The sequence below is a fragment of the Echeneis naucrates genome, chromosome 4, assembly GCF_900963305.1.
Source record: "Echeneis naucrates chromosome 4, fEcheNa1.1, whole genome shotgun sequence".
Classification (NCBI taxonomy): Eukaryota; Metazoa; Chordata; class Actinopteri; order Carangiformes; family Echeneidae; genus Echeneis; species Echeneis naucrates.
Window position 1 is genome coordinate 21,058,611 of NC_042514.1, and position 20,989 is coordinate 21,079,599.

Genomic DNA, 20,989 nt, shown 5'->3' on the forward strand with positions numbered 1-20,989 from the left:
ATGAGGAGGGGTTCGTCTTGGTCCTCCTGGCTCCACCGACCCTCTCCCGGCCCCACATGTTTATTCTTTAGCTTGGAACATTAAAAAGTCCATCTCACTCATCATTATCTCCCGGTTTGATTGTTCCAACAGTGCCTGCCAGTCAGAACTGATACCGTCACTATAACGTAGGCTCCCCCTCTTTCTCGTTCTATTGGTATCTTCCGCACAGCAATCCGGATCCTGCCTCTTTTTAGGCAACAAAAGTTACGATTGCGGCTGACTGGCTGACGTAGTTATAGCTAAAAACAAACAAACAAACAGACAAAAAACAAGAAAGGAAAACAAAGACAAAAAAGGAAATAAAATTTTAAACGGGACTAAATGGTATGAACTTTCTTCATTTATTTTCCATCTCAAAGTTTCTGTAATAATGTTGTCAAAGCTGGTGGTGTTGTAGTGACATAATGTTATCAAAACACCGAACTGTATTTGTTATCTGCAGGAAATGGAAATGAGAATGAGAATAAGAGATTATTATACAGACCTAAAAAATACCAAATCCAGCCCGGACTCCAGAATTCAGACAGGAGGGCGCAGTTTAGATTATATATAGGGAATCTATTAAATATGAAAGCATCATCTTAACTCAGTAGCTTTAACAAGGCAGGCTCTTCTATTGAAGAGCATTCCGGAGATCGATGGATCATGATGCTGAGAACATCTTCATTCTTACTACATCATTTCATACCGTGATCCTGGTGTGCATATTAGCACATGTAACACAAATGACATTCTCAGTGACAGTTTAAGATTGGTGGTTATTATTTCCTCCCGCCAATTCAGCCAAAAGACCAAAACCTTCACTGTGCTGTTCAGGTCTCTGAAATTCAGAAGAGAAGAGAAAGGGAGGGACGAAAAACACATCTCAGTGTGAACACGTGATAAATATAACAGGAAAATATGAAATAATATAATGTCACTGTATGCAGCTGTCTTTGTGCCCAAGTCAAACGGAAGTGAATTGGACCGGGTTACTGCGTTATTATTGACGGAACACAGGAAAGAAGTCAGATCCTGGAATCGCCCGTGACACACCTGGGAGGTTTTCATGTCACAGTCTAAAAAGCTCAGATGGAAAAAATGAATGAAAACTCCTTCAATCAGGGACGCTACACTCCACCTTAGAACTCAATTCAAAGAAAGGCGGCGTGCAGAGACATCTTTACTAAGAACATATGTAACAGATTGAACAATTTTTTTTTTATGTGTTATGAAATTCCTGCTAAAATGTGAGAGCAAATCCTGCAAGAACGTGCTCACACATTGACACCTACTGGTGTCTTACTGTATTTAGTGAGCTGGAACTGGAAGTTTGCCCCAGACTTTGGAGAGCTGTGTTGTGATGTCCACATCCCAGTGGATGACTAACTATGAGTATGTGTATGCTGAACATATTTTCTGCAGGTTTCAGTTATAACAAAAGCTCTCTAAATAAGTCTGACATGATTCACTTGCCCACATTACAAATGCTCAATGTAAGAGCTCTACTTGGAATCCAGAAAAAGGGGAAAATATAAACACTTTTTATACAAATTGCTTGTAGACAAATTCCTTTGTAGACACCATATAATGTGACAATAAATTAAGAAAAACAATAACAAAAGAATGCATTTCATTTTCGACGTTCATACGAGTTTTATTGCATATTCAAAGACTGAAACATAAAAATAAAATGCACTAAAAATAAACTGAAATTGCAAAATGTCAGATTTCAATAAACTGGGGACATTACAACCTCTCCCACCTAAAAAAAAAAAACCCAACCAAAACAAAAAGCTACTAAATGAAAGCAAAAAAAAAAAAAAATCTGAAAAAAATGTGGTCGCATGCAAACAACATTAAATCTAAATACACTGTAAAATTTGTTCAAAACTCAAGTTTGTCTAAAGAGAGTGATTTCTGTCTCAATATAAAAAGTAAAAGCTCACCAGTACATCAAGTTTTAAAAAAATATTTTCAGTTCAGATCTGATCATGAGCAGGATCAGAGTTAGAGTCCATCAAGATTCAGGAATCTGAGGGGGCCTGCTTTCAGTCGGCCTTCAGAGCATAGAGCACATCATCCTGGCTGACATTGAGGCGGACACGCTGCAGGACACCATGGCGGCTGGACTCGAGCAGCAGTAACCTGCAGGCTCCCAGACGCTGGCACACTGCCATGCCCTCGGACACGCTGATGGGCTGCAGGCCCTCCACTCGACACAGAGCCTGGTGCTGCACAAACACCTGACAGGGCCAATAGGAGGAGGCATCAGTAACAGCAGGACATATAAACATGACATTAAGAACAGAAGACACCCTCCTCTACATTAACTCAAAACTGTACTAAAGAAATTGCAGACTAAAAGAAAAGAACAATTGTCTGATGAATCCGATGAAATGAGGTGAAACATCACAGCACAAACTGTGGAAAAATAAACCCAGCCAAGGATAACGAATATCTCCAGGAAATACACTGACCTGTTCACCCTACCAGGTTCAGTCCACACATGACTCAACCAAACTGAAAGTGCAGGGTTCACTACAAAGGTGGCTTAAAATGGTGGTCTATTTTTTTTTTATACAAATACAAGCTTTTCTGTAGAAGTCAGTGGAAGGCAGAAACACAGTGTAGCACAGAAAGCGCAGTTTCTTCTGCACTTGAAGTTATGTGTAAAATTGCCACTTGATGTCTGCATTGTTGTGACTCATAAATTCCCGAGAGTCCTGATGGCTAGTTTTGAGGGTCAGTTTCTGTACAGAATGAACATTTCTTTGCGGACAGACCTTTGATACTTTCACTTTATTGACATACTGTAGAATTGATACCTGATTGAGAATCAAAGGCCCCATTTGACAGCCAACTGTTTGGAGTGAGTGGTTTGAGATCATCATCTTAGAGACACTAAAGCTCCTCCACTGAGATCATTTAAGTCATTTTGAACCTTGTCTGTGCGTCACTCTGACGAAATTCCTTCATGAAGCATTACCTGTTGGAAGGTGGCTTCCTCCAAACCCAGCCGCCGAAACTCAGCAATGACGGCTCTGAGGAAGAGCTGCTCCTGCACCGCTGCCCATCTGAAAACAGACAACAGTCACTGACTGTGTTCTTTACACTGTGACAAAACCATCTGTTGGTTTCCAATCGATGTGAGAGAATCCTACTTGATGGCAGTGATGTAGGCAGAGGAAAACATCTCATTCAGTGCCTCCATCACATGACACATTCCCACCAATCCTGTGGTGGAAGAGTGCTCGCAGATCTCTGTTGCCCGACGGCAGATGTCCAAACACCGGCGAGCATCACCCGACAAAGCAGCTACCTGGCAGAAGAGAGGAACGCTGAAACCCTTTGAACCAGCCTGGGGGGGGTTCATGAACGTCTTTGTTGCCTACCTTCCTGGACACGAGCTGCAGCGCATCCTCCTCAAAAGCCTTCACCTTGTTCAGCCGTGACGTGATGATCTGCTGCAGCTGCTTGAAGCTGTACGGCTGGAACGACATCCTGGTCAAACCCTGGAGAGGATCACATGACACAGCTCAACATCAGGCCAGAGAAAATCCCACATGGTCAAATCCTCTGAATTATTTCATCTTCATGGCTTTTATTGCTCTGTAATGAGCAGAGCTTGTGATCGGCTGAGTGATCATCAGTTCTGCCCCCTCAACCCTCATAAGTATCTGGTTCTGACACCTTCTTTGACATTAGTCTCCCCTAATTGACTAAAACAGGTGCCATCCTCTTGCCAGATGACACACTGAAGCAAAATGCAGGCTCCAGCACTCAGACAGACAGACAACCCCCCCCCCCTCGCTCTTCTCTCACCAGTCTGCTGGCCACCCTGTTGATCATAATCCTCTCTGGCAGGTCCATGGTGTTGGCGATGGTGAGCACCACCAGATGAGCATGGCGCCTCGTGGGCCAGTCAAACAAGTTGTACATCACGTTTTGCTTCCTGGTCCACAATAGGTCGAGCTTTGAGATTCAAACAGAAAAAGAGCATTTAAAAAAAATGTTATCGGGCGCAAAACCAATCATGATCCATATCTGTATCAGTCCAGGGGAAGGTTTTATAAAAATGCCCCTAAAATAAACATTGGATATGAAACAGGTTAGTACTTCGTCCACTAATAACACTGTGGTCTTCTTCTTGGGTGCGGGGTTGCTGAACCTCTTCTCCAGCAGCACGGCAGCGTGGTCAGCGGTGGCCTTCTCACCTGTCAGCTTCTGCAGAGATGAGACGCAGTTTTATCACAGAAGCACACAAGTAAACCCCTGAGATTTGTCCTCCTAGAGGAAAAGCCTGACATCAGCTCCAGGATGGGTTTAGCCTGGCTGAGAACACAATAGGAGTAGGTACAAAAATTAATCAACTAATTGATAAACCTGTTTTTTTTTTTTTTTTATCTTATTTAAAAGCGTGTCACTGAAAGAGAGAGAGAGAGACTGCTTTGCCGTTTATTGTGGATATCAGCTGGTTGAAGTGTGTTTGCAAGTGTGCGTTCAGATACCAGTAAGTGTTATGTTAGTTATGGCTGTTTGTGCATATTATATTATTATGGCGATGTGTGCCGATAGTTTGGCTAACAAGTTGCTAATATTAATAATGCTAATAGAGCTAATAGTTGCTAACAGGATGATCTCTCTTACATGTATGTTTATGTGAGTCATTATTGTTAATCAATCTGTATTATGTGTTTTATTGTTATAGAACCACAAACACACGCACATACTGTACGCCAATCTTCAATAAACACACTGAATGGGAACATCCGGACTCCTGCATTTTGACTGTTGCCCCACAGCGGCCATAAGTGATGTAAACCAGTGTCTTATACTGTCCTTAAACCCCCACAACACAATTATTTGTACTATTATTAAGATACTAGTTAAATTTTTTAAATCTAATTTAGTCCATAAAATGTGAAAAAAAGTTAAATGTTTCACTTTGTCGTCACCATTTTTTTTTAATATTTGAGGCGAAAAAAATATTTTTCATCAACTTATTAACCGATTAAGCATTTTTCTTTCAAATAATTAAATCGAGTAAATGCAGCTCCTCCCTTCTGGTGATCAGTTAGTCTCCTCTAAATGTTACGACTCTGGTCTAATGTAACAGCACACTGAACATGAAAATAATCATCATCATCTGAAACACAAAGAACAACATGGACAAACAATCTGGTTTCTTTTCCCTTCTTTCATAAACAGTTAGTTTATCTACAAAATATCTAAAAAAGGAAACGCAAACTAAATGATGAAATTCATCAAGAGGGTACAACCCTCCACGGCTCCTGGGTCCAGGTCAACAAGCACTGACCTGCAGGATCTGGACATAGGCCTGATGAGGATCCGTCATCTTCATCCCATTGATCTCTATGAAGTGAAACGGGGGGATCTCGTCCACATCAGCAGCGTGTTGCAGGCACCGCATAACCTCATGGATGGTGGCTGTCTTCCCTGTGCCTGGGACACCTGAGATATACATACACCTGAGAGACAGAAAGTGAGGTCACTGAGTGGACGTGGGGGGGTGTATGGGAGGGTTTGGTGGCTTGAGGACTCACCCTCCTGTGCCGTCAATGATCTTGCTCTCGACAAAACTGTAGACGTCCTGAAACTCCTGCTCCCTGCAGGGCAGTGACTCTGGCACCGAGGACACATGGAGTCTGGTGGGACAAGAAGCAAAACGTGAAACTCCAGGTCTGAACTAAAACCTGCAGGTCCTCCAAAGACCATAAGATTCTAGTTCCAGCAGTGAGTCAGTCCAACAGACCTTTATTCGGTCCAATGACAATTAGACATCAGACTGTATTGAAAGGAAATGTCTCTCCTCCCTGATTTATTAGCTCATTAAACTTTTTCCTAATCAGTTTATGGTCTCAGTCTCTAGTTTCAAGTCTTCAGTACAACATAATGTTCATTTTTTAAATGATGGTGTCATTTAGAGGAAAATGGACCAGAAAGCAGCAGATGGATTCAGGGGCGGGGCTAGTGTGTGCTTGATAGACTGTATCTGGATAGAGTACAGAGCTTGTCCGATTCAGCTTCTGCTTAAGATATGGACCCTGTGCTCACCTCGCTCTGGCCTCCTCCAGGACATTTGCCGGCTGTCGTGCCGGCAGTGACCTGCTGGGAATGCTGGGAGTGGCGTGACGGGGGGTCCGCGGTGTGCTGATTGTAATCTGTGGGAAAAGGAAACAACACAGGATGGTTGTGGTCTTGTTCTGGGTGTTTAATACACTTTTAACACAATGACCGGAGTATGGACTCTTACCTTCTTGCTTGGGGTTTTTTGAGGCGTCCTGTTCGAGGAGCGGGTGTGCTGCTTTGAACGAGGAGTTAGAGATCCCGATGCAATGCGGCGATTCCTCTTTGCTACCACTTCCACCTCATCACTTTCCAGCCCGGACTCCTCTTCACCCTCACTGCTGCTCTGGAGCTCCTTCTTCGATGGAACAAACTCTTCTTCATCCTCACAGTCTGAGTTTAGCTCCTGATGGTTGTCCAGAAGATTCCTGAACAAAAACTCTCAAGTAACACAACTGAGAGACAATTCATACAGTGCAGCAGAATCATGATTTGGTTTTGACGGAAACTAATCAGAATTCATCTCTATATGTAGTATTCAAAACAATATTTTAGTAAATATAACATTTTTAAATTATGACAAATGATGAAATATTATAAGTGTGTTTAATAACTTTAATAAAAGGTCCATGTTTTGTATGTTCTGTCTGGTGTTTTACTCTCAAGGGTTGATAACCATAAGTAGATATATTTGTGGTTTTCAAACCATCTGAGTGCAGTTTCATATTGCCAGTAAATCATCCACCATGATTACTCTTTTAGATAGTCATTTTCTGAGCTTGGTGTTGGAGAAATAACAGTTTTCCTGACAACAAATAACTAATGTCAACTAAAAAAATAAGTTCTCTGAGAGAGCTAATCAAATAATTAATCAAACATCCTTCTGTCAACAACCAGGAAGTCAGAGGTTGCCGATGCTGTCTCTGCACTCACAGTTGTTTTCTGATGCGGTCTGACACCAGCTGGGCGGATTTCCTCTTGGAACTCCTCGGTGTGGTGGCAGCTGGCATCATCTGAGACTTTTCATCGATGACCTCGGCCCTGTAGACACCACACACAAACATCATCACGATAGAGAGACAGCAAGACACAAACTAAAGGACAAAAAATCACTTAAGTCATTTCAAATGAAGGTTATTAAGACTGAGAGCAAACTGAGGTTTCATCATCAGGCCTCTAACATAAACTTTTATCTCATAACAACAATTTCTGTAACTATATGGTTAAACATTCCCACGATATTGAGGCATTTTAAATCTCTATATCATAACATCAAAAGGTGTGATACTCTCAGAAGAGTCTGACTGTCTCTTCTGGTTGGCTGAATTAGCCCACAAAAATATAGATTTGAGGTGAACCTTCAGAAAAAGAAAACCCTGCATGTTTGATGGCAGACCCAGGTTGGTGCGGCTTAAAGGTATCCCTTGAAGGATGGTGACAGTTTTTTCTTTTAAATCACTATTTTACTAGAAAATCAAAACAAAAAATCCCAACTAAACAACCCCCCCTCCCAGGTTTCTGGTGATGATTCTGTTTAATGCCTTAAATAACACTGTTTAGTTCACCTTTACCTGCTAATGAAGCTAGAAAGACTGATATTAAACACTGACTGTTAATGTTGGTGTTTGACGTGACGTTGTACTCACAGAACGCCCAAAGTAGGTATTCTTAGGGTCTTTGGGTGTCTTCTGGATGGAGTCATTGCTCTGAGGACAAATTGGATGATAAATCTGAATCACATATTTACATCAGTAATAATGATGCAGCATCATCATCAAAAGTTCCAGTTTTACTAAAGCATTAGTGATATGTGGACTCCAAGCTGATGTGCAGACTCCGGGAAGAGGGGGGGGGTCCAAACAAAAAAACACCACCTGCTGTGAATAGATTTGTGCTCATTCCCAGCAGCTCCTGGGGAGCTGGGAGGAAAAACAGAGAGACCTCCCGTTTCCAGTGCTGCTGAACTAAACCAACAGAGCAGCCTCAGACTCACTGCGTTCTCCTCAGCGTGGTGTTTCTTCTTCTCCTCGGTGTTTTAACCGAGCCAGGGGGCAATTCTGCCTCCATCGAGTTGCCCCGCTGAGGGCTGAAAGACGTACCAACCAGTCTGTGAGGTCATAATGATTTATCTCACATTTACACCACTGTGCTAATCCTGTTTGTTTATCTCCATTTAACAACCTACCAAAACAATTAAAGCAGTTCTTATGGTTCAAATCCGGTTTGACATTTTAAAAAAAACAAAACAAAACAAACAAACAAACAAAAAAAAAAAAACAACCTTAACTGTTTTAAAATGCCATATAAACTAGTCCATCTGTGGTTCATAGCACTCAATTTGTCCCATTTTAAAACTGTTTTTCTGTTAACCCCAGTTGAACTGATGAAATGTCAATGACCCATGGAGGTGGTTGGATTATTAGGAACCCCATGAATCTAACACAGAGCACACTACAGTTGTTCTTCGTCTTTCCCAGGCAATAAACTTTCAGAATCTAACCTGCTGGCATCGTCTTTGGAGGGCGATGTGTGTCCATTGATGTCAGAGACGGAGACTCTGTTGAGCACAAGGGAGGGACTAACGGGGACACCATACTGACTGGTGGGGGTTCTACGGCTCTTCCTGAGTGGCGTGAGGCGATGGCTAAGGGGAAGCGCCTGAGGAGGAGAAGATGACAGCCTCTGAGCAAGCAAGGCCTCAGGCTCCTCGTCCAGCAGCCGGTCCACAGCGTCCACACAGGATATCTTCTCTGGACCTGAAACAAACAGGACAAACAACAACAACAACAACGTTCACAAACTCACAAAGTAAAAAGGTCAAACCTGTGTCTCACTATCAAAGATGGAAGATGAGAATGGATGGACAAACACACAGAAGTCAAGAAGCAAAGCTCCAGTCAAATAGTCAGCCTGATCCAAATCTGAACTAAGGTGCTCCATCAGTTTATCCCCAGAAGTCCATCAATGAAGTCACACATGGCAATTTATGGCTGTTGGACATTTTTTTTTTTTTTTTTAAATAACACCCTGAAGAAGACAGAATTTCTGGAAAGTGTTCACTTTCATCTTCCATCTCCTTATTTCAGCTAAACTAATATTTTGGGTTCCTTCTCCAGATCAACCCACAAACCAAATTCCAGTCGAAAGAGGCTCAACACTTACTGCTGAGCTCCAGCTTCTTGCGGACACCTGGTGTCCTGCTGGAGGCGTTTCTCCTCTTGGCACTCAGACATTTGGAGGCTGACAGTTTGGTGGCCGAGTGCATGGACTCGACCTCAGTTGTGTACCTTGCTTCTCCTGAAGCAGCCCTGTGCATGATGGAGGGGTCTGGCATTGGAAGAGCGTGGCAGGAGGGGGCTCGAGATGCCGGCGCTGCCGCAGGCGGTGAGCAGGGTAGTAAGGGGGGGAGGGAAGGCTTGCGACGAGAGGCGTGAGGATGGAGGGAGTAAGTCAGAGCAGGTTCAGACATAGACTCCACCACAGTTGAGTCCACCTCCATGAAGGCCTTGCAGTCCCAGGACAGCTTCACATACAGGGTGTCTTTTCCATCAGAGTCAGGGAAGGGAGCCGCACTATCCAGGTGCTTCACCTGAGTGAAAGGGGAGCGGTGTCCAGGTCAGTTCAGGCCAATCACATACGATGCTGCCTTTTTAAGTGATGCCATTTTTTCCATCATTCGTTGAAAGGCCAGATTCCTCTGGGAGGAAAAGATTATTTAAATTAACACATGCACACACCTTTAGAAAAACTTTTTACCTGCACAGGCCTGAGGATGGACTCAACGTCAACTTCCTCTTCACAGTTTAGACTCTGATAGTAGAAAATCTCCTGGGTGTGAGGCTCTCTGCCCAGCAGCTTCAGTTTATCGGTAGGAATTTCTGATGTACGTATAAACCACCGAATCGATGCCTTCTTCTGCTTTCCACTCTCTGAGACACAACACGAGACAGAAGAGATTTGCTTTTCACATGGCAGTCGAGTGTTGATATTTTCAAGGAAATGTTTCAAGTCAGGAGCTTTTCATCCAGTTAAAGGTCCCATGTTCTTGTACAAAGTGATGTTTCCATTTCTTTCTTTATCACAAAGAAAATCTATGTTTTGCAAGAGCTGAGAGACAAATAAAATTTATGGTTTAATGTCACTTTCATGTACAATTACATCCTTGAGGCGTACGTTCTAAAGGTGTCCTAAAGGTAGATCCTCATCTGGTCTAAATCAGGTCCAAGTTCTATATTAACAGAGATAAAGTATCAAAGGCTTAGTAACTTCTTGCTGTCTGGGACTCACCATCACCAAAAAGCCGCATGACTCGCGCCACGTATGGACTGTCTTCGTCCTTGCCCTCGATGAGGATGTGTTGGCCAGTGGTGATGACGGTGACGCCTGGGAGTCCATCCACGCTGATGGCCAGAGACCTGAGACACAGAGATATTAAACAGTTTGAATGACGAAACAAAAGCAGGAACTTTCACAGTAAACCCATTGAAATGTTTTATGTGTTTTATTGGGGTTGTTCCAGGGTCATCAGGTTCTGAACATGTGGATTCAAACACCAATGTGTTGACATAAAAATGCACTTTTTAATATTTCAGTGTTCAAGTCATCTGGTACTTCTAATGGTACTACTAATCAATATTAAGGTGAATTAAATCCAACTCATTCTGGATATTTATAATAATAAGATAAATATAACATTGGATATTCTCAATGTTATTCAATAACAAAGAAAAACCTAGCAGAATAATTCTGAATAATGATGAATAACTTAACCAAATGTAATATTTTGACCATCAATAGATAACTAGCACGGTTTAAAAATATTCTGAACACGTATCAATAAGGAGAGAAACAAACTAATATACAGTGGGCAGGAATTAATAATATAAATATTTTCTGCATTTTTAAAACTCTTAACTACCTTTAAAGTTTAAAGACTGCTGCATTTAAAGAGTGAACGTTCACAGAGACGATCGAACTGTTGATGATCGATTATCAGCCACTAATTTAAAGCTCCATCAACCAGATCTCTACCGATCTCCATGTGTATTAAAGAGTTTGGGTCTCACCTATAGTCGAAAGTTTTCAGTTTCCTGTTGAAGCGCAGAGGCTCTTCGCTCCACCTGTAAACCCTGCGGACTCTCAGTCTGCCGAAATATTTCATATTGAAAACAAAAAAAAACCTGAAATTTCTCAAAACCCACTGGTCACCAAGCGTCTGTCCACGTTTGATCAAACTACACCGGAAACACTGAAAATCTACCAACACCACACAAACAAGATTTCGCGCGAAAATTGCGTAATTTCCGTTACAGTGTCAGTGTTATTTATCACTTGACCGCCATCTTGTGGTCCGGAGGAGACCTACCTATGCATGTCTATCCTGTTTAGTGTGTGGGAGCCCTGCACGGAGTCACTAATATTACCGGCCGCATTTCTGATCATTTTTCTTCTTTCTCTTTCGTCAAAATTTTAATTCGTCACTTGTCGTAGGATTAAAAAAAAAAACAACTCATGCAATTCAAAACTTGTGTGATGGATTAGTGTGCCATGTAAAAATGAATTGGTGTCGATTATGTCTATTTATGTCTATACCTGTACAACTCCCCCATAATTACAGCTGCAAATTTGAAAGCGTTGAAAAAAGTGTTCTTGTCAGAGTTTTCAGCTATTTCATGCCTTTTATGCTTTTTGGGCAGCAACTGTTCAAATATCATGCTCAACTTAATCAAAATGTCTGATTATAATGAGCGTGCATTGAAGGGATAGCGGTGTGCAGTTTCACTACAGTGCAGAGCCGAGGGGAAAACTATCTGAAAAAAATATTAGGGAATCTTCTTCACAGGCACACAGTTTGAGTTAGCCACACCATTTGTTTTCCCAAAGCAGAAGAGATTCTTGTCCTGTTTCAGACAATGTGTCTACTTCAGCAGTGAGTCAGACAGAATTTGATCTGAATGCCTCTGAAGGACATTTCCACAGTCGAATTCACCAATTCACTCCAACACAGCTCCTCCGGAGAACATCAGGACAGTCTCTATTATTTACGTCTTGTCCACATTTTAGGCTCTAGAAATGCCAAAAGCCATACACATATTCGGGAACTTGTTGTAGCGATCACTATCGAGTCAGTTTTCTGATAAGAGTATTTTCATGAGATGCCCTAGTTTGAGGGCTTCACCAAGCCAAAAATCAGCTGGTTTTGGATAGCCCCCCCACATACACAGCTATCCTTGAGTGGGACCTTAATAAAATGTTTAGATTTTTTATTTTTTATTTTTTATTTTTTGTGGGGGGTCCTGCGCATTTGACTCCTCCCCATTACACCTTGTCGCAGGGTGCAGGATTTAATAATCCAATACTACTTACAAAACTGTACTGTGAGGAATGAACAAGCTTTTTCCCTTTTATAAGCAGTTAATTTTTTCTAACAAAACAATCAATGGCGCCACCCCACTGTCCAGTATAAATTGCAGCAGCACCAGTTACGCATTTCATCCCAAACGCACAGCCAACTAAGCAGGCAAGCCGCTTTGGTACACAGCAGACACCTCGCTAACGTCCTTAGCTGGTGCTTGTATATGTTATGTCAATTTTCAGACAATGAATAGAAAGTCCACAGACATCTCTTCTTACTTTAAGAAGAAAAGTACAGCAGGAGGAGAACAAGAGATGGTAGGGGATCAACAGAGGCTTAGTGAGGAGGAGAGGAACAGACAGAGCAGCATTAGTGACAGAACACAATGATGAGGAAAAGCATGAGACAGCAGCAGACAAGGGACAGTCAGCATCTTTGGTCACAGAGGGTGGCAGGACTCAGCAAAAGCAGGTGTTAGACCTGTTCCTGGACCAACAGCATGAGACAGCAGCAGACCAGGGACAGTCAGCACCTTTGGTCACAGAGGGTGGCAGGACTCAGCAAAAGCAGGTGTTAGACCTGTTCCTGGACCAACAGGTTACGATCATGTGGCCCTAATAATGAAATTGATGGCTATCCTAGATAGTAACATCATCTGGAGAAATGTATGCTTTGTTTAGTGTGTTTCCATTAAATTACAAACCATGACATAATCACTTAAATGCCAGTATCTGCTTTGTATCAGTATCTGTCATTGTTTTGTTTGTAGTACACCTTTTGCCAAATATAATTGCAAAATAATTAGTAATCATTAGTAACATTAAATATAACACACTACAGGCCGGTTTACTACAAAAGTAGAATAAAATTCTGAAATTATGACTTATAGTTTCTGTGTGCCGCCTGAAGATTTAAATTGGCCCCATCTGGCCACCCCTATGAAAGATTTCTGGAGGCGCCACTGCCTGCTCTATAAAGGACATGTTACTTGCATGCAGTAAATATTGATAGTGGATGTAAATCATGCACTGCAGAACTTCCTGCCGAAGCTCATGTGGAAAATTAAGTATTGATGAGGAAATGCATGTAGACATACCGCTAAACTGAGTTCAACATTCATTCAACTAATGACAGATACATATACACAAAGTTATTCACACACACATTCAGCGGCATACACAAACAGGCAAACACAGAAAGCATTGCAGTCCAAGTTGTTTATGGACTGAGTGAGGCAGAGACACACAGACACCTTGTCCCTAGTTGCACTCCAAAAGCGTCTGTGAGGAAATTTCTTCTTTAATTTATTATTTATTAATTTTCCTTGCACACACATTGTTTTTATTGTTATTTTACTGATTTCAACTGTACAAATAAACAAAACTCAAACTATTGTCCAGTAGTTCAAGCGGCCAGTGTCTCTGTGGGAGCTTTTAATGTGAAGGAATTACCCCGGAAACGTTTTCTCTTGCGTCGTTTCCGGCGGAAGCCCGCAGTTTGATGCTGTCCATGCCAGAACGCTAACACATCTGTCTTTCTCTGATGGCTAACAGGACGGTTAAAGATGCCAACAGCATACACGGAACCAATCCGCAGTATCTGGTGGAGAAAATCATCCGCACTCGAATCTACGAGTCCAAATTCTGGAAAGAGGAATGTTTCGGCCTCACCGGTCAGTTAGCATGTTAGCGTGTTAGCCTGGCAGCTAAAATTAGCAAGCGGCGGTTTTCTTATTTAAAAAAAGGAATCATCATGAAAGCGGGAAGTAAACGCTTCCCAAAGCTTTGGGGCAAAAAAAATATTATTTTGATAATAGATTATTACAGAAACACAGTGTGGATTTGCCCAGTTTAACGAAAACAGTTTGTTTACTGTAGAGCTGGTGAAGAAGGTGAATAGGAATTTCAGGTGACAACAGGTCATATAGTGATCGTTAGCTCCATTCTGTTTCTGTTTCAGGTATTTGATATTTCTTCTTCAGAAAATGATTGAAATGAACTCTTAGGTTTCCCCAGATATTCTTAAGTGAAACTAGCTGGATAAATTGAATATGTTCTCGTGATATTTAAATCTGTAATCTATGTTGGATTCCTTGTATGATAGAAGACATAACAATTGGGTTACTTGTACAAATTCAATTTAAATTTACAAAATGATGACATCACAGTTGAAATTTAGGCTCTGTGACCATGCAACCTTCTCTGATTTTAATGAAACTGTATGTGTTGGATTTCCCACAGCTGAGCTGGTTGTGGATAAAGCCATGGAGCTGAAATACGTGGGAGGAGTTTATGGTGGGAACATCAAGCCCACTCCTTTCCTCTGTTTGACGCTGAAGATGCTTCAGATTCAGCCAGAGAAAGACATCATAGTCGAGTTCATTAAAAACGAGGATTTCAAGTCAGTTTGCATGTGCTTGTGTCAGCCTACTCATTCTGCTGTTGTTTAATCTCATATTTCTCATCAGGATGTCTCTCTGTTTCATCAGATATGTTCGTTTACTTGGAGCCATGTATATGAGACTAACTGGCACTGCAGTGGATTGTTACAAATATCTGGAGCCATTGTATAATGACTACCGAAAGATCAAGAGCCAAAACAGAAATGGAGGTGAGTTTTAAAGTCGCTGCATGAGTCACACTGACTACACAACCTTGAGAGCTGAAAAACTTGCTTCACCATACATCAGAGGCTCATAGAGTTGCATATAATGTACTCTAGGGATAGAGAAACAAAAACTCTTATGATGCTATGATGAATTTCTAGGTCAATTGAATGATAAGCTTTCCATGTGCTTCTGATTGAGCCATTTAAAGCACTTACAATTTTAATTTGCGCTGTTTGTATTTGTAATGATTCCAAGGCAAATCATTATTTTATACTACTAACACCTCCTATAAAAACATTTAGCTTTTAACATTTATTTAATCCCTCCAAATGTAAGTTTTCCTGCAGTCTGGAGTCTAGTTGCTGCTCCGCTTGATGGATTATTGGAGCATTCCCAGCTGACACAGGGACGTTGTATCAATGTTCTTCCTCGGTTAGATGTGGGTTGCAACGTTAGATAGCTAATTATGTAGTGCAAGTTCGACTTACCTGACTGTTTTGTTTCGCTTTATAATTGTTTTATCATGCACCTTATGTATGAAAATATTTGTTCATTGATATTGCGCCTTATGGTATGCAAAATATATAAATATCTTTGTTTAACTTGACAAGTTAAAAACCTGTTAACGTGTGTTCAGTCTACTGTGGTCTGCGGCCTTGTCAGGATGAACTTCAGGGTGGCTGAAGACTGGTTATTTTGTGGGTTTATGATGAATTTCTTTTAGATGCTGATTGTCTTTTTCCGATTCAGAGTTTGAGTTGATGCACGTGGACGAGTTCATCGACGAGCTTCTTCATGCAGAGAGGATGTGTGACATAATTCTGCCAAGGCTTCAGGTACATTTACATCATGTTTAAACACTTGACGTCCTAAAAATCTCTGTTTAAAGAATCTTGTTTCTTTGAACTACAAAATAAGTTGAACTGCCATCCGTGGTATCGTAGTGAAATTTTTTTTGCTTTTTATGTTGCATCTGGTCCTTACTCTTTTTATAAATTAACTTCATTTGTTTCTGTTACAGAAGAGACAAGTGTTGGAGGAGGCTGAGATGTTGGATCCACGTATCAGCGCTCTGGAGGAAGACCTGGATGAGGTGGAGAGCAGTGAAGAGGAAGACGAGGAAGAAGAGAAGGTAAACATATCATAGCTTCCTGTGAAGTAAATTACGACCATCAGAAAGGGAGGTTTTGGTCAGTTGTATGATGTGTTGCCCTTGGTTTTTCCACTTGCAGCCAGAGCGAATCCAAACCCCGGAGCCCCACAGACGCAGTTACCGTGACAATGACAGACCCCGACGCTCTCCGTCACCTCGTTATAGACGCAGCCGCTCACCCAGACGGTTTGTCTTTTTATGTCTCTGTTGTGTGTCACGTTTGGTAAAGACAGAATGGAAGCTAAATCCTGACTTAGTCCTGAATTTCAATCTGTTTCTGTGTTTTCTAGGAGGAGCAGATCTCCAAAGAGACGAAGGTACCCATCTGAACTTTTTTGTCTTCTTTTAAGTTCCTGTAACTTCTACTCACTTGTATCTTCTGTTCTTGTCAGCCCATCTCCCCGGAGAGACCGCCATCGCAGCAAGAGCCCACGCAGACACCGCAGCCGGTCCAGAGACAGACGCCATCGCTCCAAATCCCCTGGTAAAGGAGCAGACCCTCCTCCTCCTCATCATCATCATCATCATCATCACTCTCTGAAATCAGGTTTCTGAAAAATATTTTCAGTTCATGGTCAGACTGTGTCTTCAAGGTGTTTTGAGTCCGTTCACACCTGAACTGAGAGCAGATCAGATCTGAAATAGGCTTTAGTGATGGATTAGGGGGCGGGCGTACTGTGTGATTGACAGACTGGACCATCTAATCAGGATAGAGTTGACTGTTTAAGGTTTTTTTTTACACAGTTGTTTGTAATCTGACGTTTTAATGAACAGAAAACCTCCCTAACTTCATGTAGGAGGGAGTCAATCTTTCCTGCTGTGTTTGAAGTTGTTCCAGCTTTTATTCTGAAATCCTCTCTGCTGTCACGAACCAGGTCACCACAGAAGTCACAGACATCGCAGCCACTCAAAGTCTCCAGAGAGGTGAGTTTGAACAATCAACTCCTGAAGGCTGAAATGTGACAGATGCAGTTGGTGCTTTTTGGAGTTGATCTTCCTCAGCAGATGAATTGTGTTTTCAAACCTCTGCAGTGGAATTAACCATCATCACTTATTAGATTATTGATGTTCATCCTCATTTTGTTTCTTTCTCATTACAGGAGTTCAAAGAAAAGCCACAAGAAGAGTCGAAGAGGAAACGAGTGATCTCCTTTTTTGTTCTCCTTATTTTTCTTTTTTATAATCTCCCGTCATCAGAGCTAAAGACTCTGGATATTCAATGAAACCTGACTTTTTTTTTTAACCGCAAGGTTTTCAATGTTAGATATTGTTGCTGCCAATGTGATTTAAAAGCTGAAGTGTGTGTGTGTGTGTGTGTGTGTGTGTGTGTGTGTGTGTGTGTGTTCAGGAACACTGATAACAGTGTAAACCTAAAAAACCTGTTTCCTGTAAATGAAAAGTGAGTGTTTGGGTGTCTTCCCTGAGTTATCACAGAAATAAAGATCCTGATTCATAAAAAGGTTTGTTTTCATTTGTTTGTGATCAACTCTGAGTAAAATTTCACATTAGAAGTGTCACAGCTCTGGTTCAGTCGATTTAGTTTGGGAAATAAGGTTTATAAAGTTTTCAGAATTTTAATCTGGACACTTCACAGATCATATATAGATGAATTAAAAAAACATGAGTTTCTGTCTAAGTCATCCGTTCATTCATCTTCTACTGCTGATCCATTTTCATATTAAATACTTTGTGCTTGGTTAAATTAAAATCAGCTGTCGCCTCCACTCACGTAGAAGGAAAAAAAATCAGTGCATTGAAAGAAACACAAAACTTTTCAGTGACTCAGGAACAGATCAGTGATATTACAAAGCTTTATTTGGGAGTTTGATGATCTGCAGACAGCCAAAACACCTCCAAACAACCAGCATTTTAAAGGATACAGAAACCCCCCCCCCACACACACACACACACACAGGCCCCATCCACCAATGAAAGACTAAAGAATAAAATGATTACTGACAGTTTCATACAAACTAAGTATAAAGTATTTGTTTTTAGGATTATTTTATGAAGAATTTGAATAAAGTCAAAGCCATCTTGCTCCTCTTCCTCCTCTGGAAGTCCAAAGACTGAATTCCTCAACTTTATTCAGCTGTTTGGTCTTTTCCCTCAAATCAAATCATTCTCACTGAGTTAAGGTCTGATTTAATGCTCAGTTTTATTTGGAACCGTATCTGAGGATTCATTTGCATCGATTTGGAGCCAAACCTCTCTTCCTGTATTTGAAACAAACCTTTTCCATAAGAAATGCTTTCAGACATTATTACTGTGGCTTTAGAACCTGCTCTGTTGGAAACATTACAGCGGCTGCAGCCTGGCCAGGAACCCCTCAATTTCTCTGTGCATTCGGTTCCTGCCTCTGTCTCTAATTCTCTGCAGAATGCTGATACTGTTGTCCCGATGAAATGACTTGATCATTATCTCTGCTGCCTTCATGTGGTATCTAATTGAATTGCTGTATTCATGTTGATCATAGTTGAGATATTTTCCATATCTGTTGTAAAGCAGCTGTTTGTCTTCAGGTTGCAGGTTCCTCCTCCTCAGCAGCTCCTGGTACATCTGGTCAGCTGTGGCCAGACTACGAGGGGACTTGGCACTGATGTCTGCCAGGTCTATTTCCTTTACGAGACAGGAATCAGGGTAAAGAGAAATCACCTCCTTGTGGAGCTCAATTGCTCTGTTGATCATTTTTTGGTTTGGGGGATTATTTCTGTCATAAATGATCTTCCATTTGTAGCAGAGAGCTTCACATCTTTTCAGGTAACGCTCATCTGGATGTTTCTGGAGAACCTCTTCTGCCAAATTAATGGCCTCCTCAAAAGAGAGATAATATGCATACGCCCTCAGTAATATTTTAATACCACTGTAGCTGCTGACGGGGTTTACCAAAACCTTCCTGGCTAACTCTTGTATTTCATCCTGAACATCTTCTCCTTTCTTACCGCGTTGCTCAGCGTACAAAACAGCGAGGAACAAGTTCTCTGGATCCTGCTCTATGGCGTTTCTCATTTCCACCATGATGTCATCATCTGGTCCCGTGCTGCTGTGTTTAAACTTGGACACTGATGTCAACACGTGGCTGGTCTGCCACTCCACCATCTCTGGCTGCATCCTGATGGCTTTCTGGAAGTAATCAGCAGCCAGCAGCTTCTTTTCCGGGCCAAACTTCATCAGAGTCCAGGCTTTCTCAGCGCAGATCTCTGGATGGAGCTCCTCCTCTGACGGAGATGGGTACGCTCTCATTAGCTCATCAACCCGTGACAGACAAACCCGAGTCTCTGCATGTTCTCCCAGACTGTAGTGCAGCCAAGCCTTATTCCCAAAGTTCACCACCAACCAGGGGCCCTCATCTGACTCAGCATTCCTGATCCGGCTGAAAGCTTCTGCAGCCTTGCTGAAGAAACTCCTGGCATCATCGTTGAAGCCCAGCTGGTGGTGGATGTAGCCCTGCAGGTTGTAAATGTGGCCCAGCCAGCCGTTTCCCTCCTCAGTGCCGATGTCCTCCAGCTTGTCCCTCAATCGTAAGAGGCTGGCCCTGCTGTACTTGAGGCCCCAAGTGAAGTGGCACTCCAGGGCCTTTAGTTTGTCCACCAGTTTGTCCTGAGGTTTGTCCTCAGGTTTGTCCTCAGGTTTGTCCTCAGGTTTGTCCTCAGGTTTGTCCTCAGGTTTCTCCTCAGGTTTCTCCTCAGGTTTGTCCTGAGGTCTGTCCTCAGGTTTGGCGTTGCTCTGAGCTGCACTGATTGAGAATCAAAAACACAGCAAACACATCTTTAGCAGGTTCAGATCACATGATCTGAGGCTTGAATTGAAGGAAAATGGAGAAATGAGCATCAGGAGGAAAAAATGAAGGAAATGGATTGAAACAGGCTGCTTAAAAAGGAAAGAAAGGAATGAGAGAAAAACATGATAAAAAACAGAAAGTAAGAAACAAAAAAGTAGGAAATATCATTATGCATTTGATAAATAAATGAATTCAGGCGGAGATTGAACTCCTTTAATGTCTCCAGGAATATTCTGTCTTTTAGCATTCTTTTATTGAAAGTTTCTTAATGTTGTCTTTGTTCTGTTGGTTTAATGGTTTGTCTATAAAGGGCAGGAATAGTTTGTAGGTGCTGCAGAGTGTAAAGTGAACCCTCCCCCTGTGGTATAAACAAAGACTATGAATGAGTTATAATTAGTGAACAGAAAACAACCAGGAACGTGGTTAATGGTGACAAAGAGAGAGAGAACAGAAAGAGGACAGCGCTCTCATAATGTCGCTGACAGCAAACGCATCATAATGATTTTACACTCACCTCATTATCAGCTGTTTCCTTTGTGGTGAATATCAACTGTTTCACTCTTTAATCTCTGCAGGTCCCTGATATGGTTTTGTTGAGTTCAGGTCTTCGGATACCCAGACTAAAGTCTGGTCGGTTGTTACAAGTGGGGCGTTGGCATATCTTGTTTTCTCTTGTTTCCCTGAAACAGCAACTGAAGTGATCTGAACGAATTTCACTTTCGTTTTCCCGAAATTCAACTTGGATGAACAACTTTGATAAGTTAAAAGGAAAAAGTTATGTCACAATCATCAATATTATACTGATCCAAGGCCTCCCTGAAAACGAAAGAAGAAAGGAAGAAACTGCAGATCTGTTCATTACGTTTTAACCATTTTTTTTTTTAAAAATAATTTTATTTTGTAAATTGTTTTGTTTCATTTTAATGTGCAGTTTATTTCTGTTCAAAACAAGCTTTTTACAATTTGATTATATACTTTTTT

The 20,989-nt window shown here is 41.6% G+C and overlaps 3 protein-coding genes across 6 annotated transcripts; 1 reads left to right on the plus strand and 2 right to left on the minus strand.

The window, feature by feature from the left end:
- Positions 1–1,839: 1,839 nt before the first annotated feature.
- On the minus strand, positions 1,840–11,292 carry orc1 (origin recognition complex, subunit 1). Of its 2 annotated transcripts, XM_029500183.1 has the most exons (17): positions 11,178–11,292; positions 10,399–10,526; positions 9,868–10,040; positions 9,274–9,700; positions 8,612–8,867; positions 7,758–7,817; positions 7,045–7,152; positions 6,299–6,539; positions 6,100–6,206; positions 5,589–5,690; positions 5,342–5,513; positions 4,141–4,248; positions 3,847–3,996; positions 3,417–3,536; positions 3,186–3,343; positions 3,011–3,098; positions 1,840–2,267 (listed from the first exon to the last, which is right to left on the minus strand). In XM_029500183.1, exons 1-17 carry the CDS (start codon positions 11,270–11,272, stop codon positions 2,073–2,075), a joined length of 2,688 nt encoding a protein of 895 aa, XP_029356043.1. In that variant the 5' UTR covers positions 11,273–11,292; the 3' UTR covers positions 1,840–2,072. The 2 variants fall into 2 exon arrangements, with proteins under 2 accessions (XP_029356043.1, XP_029356044.1); XM_029500184.1 differs by lacking the exon at positions 1,840–2,267 and having other exon boundaries at positions 3,013–3,098; positions 3,186–3,339.
- Positions 11,293–13,951: 2,659 nt separating this feature from the next.
- Positions 13,952–17,676, plus strand: prpf38a (pre-mRNA processing factor 38A). 3 transcript variants are annotated; one of them, XM_029500545.1, is made up of 10 exons: positions 13,952–14,138; positions 14,707–14,866; positions 14,955–15,076; positions 15,825–15,910; positions 16,096–16,206; positions 16,307–16,413; positions 16,518–16,544; positions 16,620–16,774; positions 17,103–17,151; positions 17,328–17,676. In XM_029500545.1, exons 1-10 carry the CDS (start codon positions 14,009–14,011, stop codon positions 17,371–17,373), a joined length of 993 nt encoding a protein of 330 aa, XP_029356405.1. In that variant the 5' UTR covers positions 13,952–14,008; the 3' UTR covers positions 17,374–17,676. The 3 variants fall into 3 exon arrangements, with proteins under 3 accessions (XP_029356405.1, XP_029356406.1, XP_029356407.1); XM_029500546.1 differs by having other exon boundaries at positions 16,620–16,711; XM_029500547.1 differs by having other exon boundaries at positions 16,620–16,711; positions 17,331–17,676.
- A 459-nt stretch (positions 17,677–18,135) lies between these two features.
- Positions 18,136–20,678, minus strand: LOC115042255 (interferon-induced protein with tetratricopeptide repeats 1-like). The gene is made up of 2 exons (XM_029500351.1): positions 20,523–20,678; positions 18,136–19,963 (listed from the first exon to the last, which is right to left on the minus strand). Exons 1-2 carry the CDS (start codon positions 20,525–20,527, stop codon positions 18,526–18,528), a joined length of 1,443 nt encoding a protein of 480 aa, XP_029356211.1. The 5' UTR covers positions 20,528–20,678; the 3' UTR covers positions 18,136–18,525.
- Positions 20,679–20,989: the final 311 nt, after the last annotated feature.